The sequence below is a fragment of the Acanthisitta chloris genome, unplaced genomic scaffold (genome assembly GCF_000695815.1).
Source record: "Acanthisitta chloris isolate BGI_N310 unplaced genomic scaffold, ASM69581v1 scaffold38612, whole genome shotgun sequence".
Classification (NCBI taxonomy): Eukaryota; Metazoa; Chordata; class Aves; order Passeriformes; family Acanthisittidae; genus Acanthisitta; species Acanthisitta chloris.
In genome coordinates this window covers 5086-6707 of record NW_008660576.1, presented here as the reverse complement: position 1 = coordinate 6707, position 1622 = coordinate 5086, and the positions used below count along the sequence as shown (strand labels likewise).

The window sequence follows — 1622 nt, the reverse complement described above, 5'->3', positions numbered from 1 at the left end:
TGCTGGGCAAGTGCAGATCCTGCTGTTAGGCACTTCCCAAGCCCAGGAATCAGGAGAAGGCCATGGGAGAGGAGCTGGATGGAGGCTGTGTCACATTCTCAGCTGCTCTGAAAGTTCTGGCAAGTTCTGTGCACATTGACCTGCACTGGGGGTTCAGTGAGGGAAAATTCCAGAGAAGGGGATGCAGGTGATAAAACAGGCTCTGAAGATGAGATCTTGCAGTGCCACTGGGACATGCTTCTGTCTGTGTTTTTTCAGTGAGTTTTTCTCCCTGCAGGTCAGCAAAGCTGCCTGTATCCTCACAACCCAGACCTTGATGAGGCTGCTCAAGTCCAGGGAGGCAGCTGGTGCTGTGGATGTGAAAACGTGGCCAACCATCATCGACACAGGTGTGTTCCCTGGGCCAAAAGGCCTCTGCAAGCTTTGTGCAGGGCTGACCAGTGACTTCCCAAGGGTCTGTCCCCCATTTCACATTGGTTTGAGTCCTTACATAAGCTCTCCAATGTAGAAACTCATTCTGACCATGCTCACTGGGATCTCTCCTGCATTAGTTGAGCTGTGCATGGGAAGTAATTCCATGGAGAAGTCACATTGCAGACAACATTGATCTCCATAAGCCAAAGGCCTTTTCTCCCTTTTCCTGGGGATAAATCCTTCCCTACATGGGAGCTTTGGCCTTGCCATGCACTAGTCTGTTTGCAAAGAGACTTAACAGGAAGCTTTATCCTCCACCTCTGGCTCTCTGCAAGTTGTGTTCTCCTTTCAAACTCCAGTTCAGCACCCAAAACTAAGCCCTTTGTTGCTTTCTTGCCTAGATGACCTGCCCAGGAAGCGACTGGCCCAGATCTACAAGCCACCCACACCTGAGATGTTGGCATACCTAGATTTTAGTGTTTCCACCACAGGAATGCTCACAGGAGTGAAGGTACAGTGGCAGGGGCAGGGGGAGGGGTTGGTGCCTTGTCCTGGGCTGACACTCTGAGCCACCTCCACCACAACTGGCCCTTGTGGCTTAAATAAAGACCCTGATTTGCCTCTAGTAAAGCAGTGGAGTTCATATTTCACGTTGTGCTGAAGAGTTAGTTCTGCAGGGGAGGAAAAGAGGTGTCACAGTGTGCTCAGGAGTTCTGCTGCTGCCTCCCACTGGAGAGCTGCCTGTTGGGAGAGCAGCAGAGCCCTGAGCTGCTCTGTCCCCACCAAGGGCAGAGTGGCAGTGCAGCTGGCCAAAAAGAGGAGAAGAAACTAAACCTGACAGCCCTAAAATGCTGGTAATGCTCAGGAGTCAGAGATGACAGAACAAGAGGGCATCACAGTGTGCTCAGGAGTTCTGCTGCTGCCTCCCACTGGAGAGCTGCCTGTTGGGAGAGCAGCAGAGCCCTGAGCTGCTCTGTCCCCACCAAGGGCAGAGTGGCAGTGCAGCTGGCCAAAAAGAGGAGAAGAAACTAAACCTGACAGCCCTAAAATGCTGGTAATGCTCAGGAGTCAGAGATGACAGAACAAGAGGGCAGGACAGCAGGACAAGAGGGCATCAAGCTCTGCTCTGCCAGGGGAGGGTTAGGTTGGATATCAGGAAGAGATTTTTTCCAGAGAGAGTGATCAGACATTGGAATGTGCTGCCCAGG

General features: G+C 52.1%; 1 protein-coding gene across 1 annotated transcript in view; it reads left to right on the top strand.

The window, feature by feature from the left end:
- Positions 1-277: 277 nt before the first annotated feature.
- The window catches only part of LOC103797638 (disco-interacting protein 2 homolog B-like), a gene marked incomplete at both ends in the record, with an annotated part of 6207 nt that continues 4862 nt past the window's right edge, over positions 278-1622 (top strand). The window contains 2 exons of the mRNA XM_009069860.1: positions 278-389; positions 816-925. Of these exons, the coding sequence (XP_009068108.1) occupies positions 278-389; positions 816-925 (222 nt within the window). The remainder of the gene's footprint in view (positions 390-815; positions 926-1622) is intronic.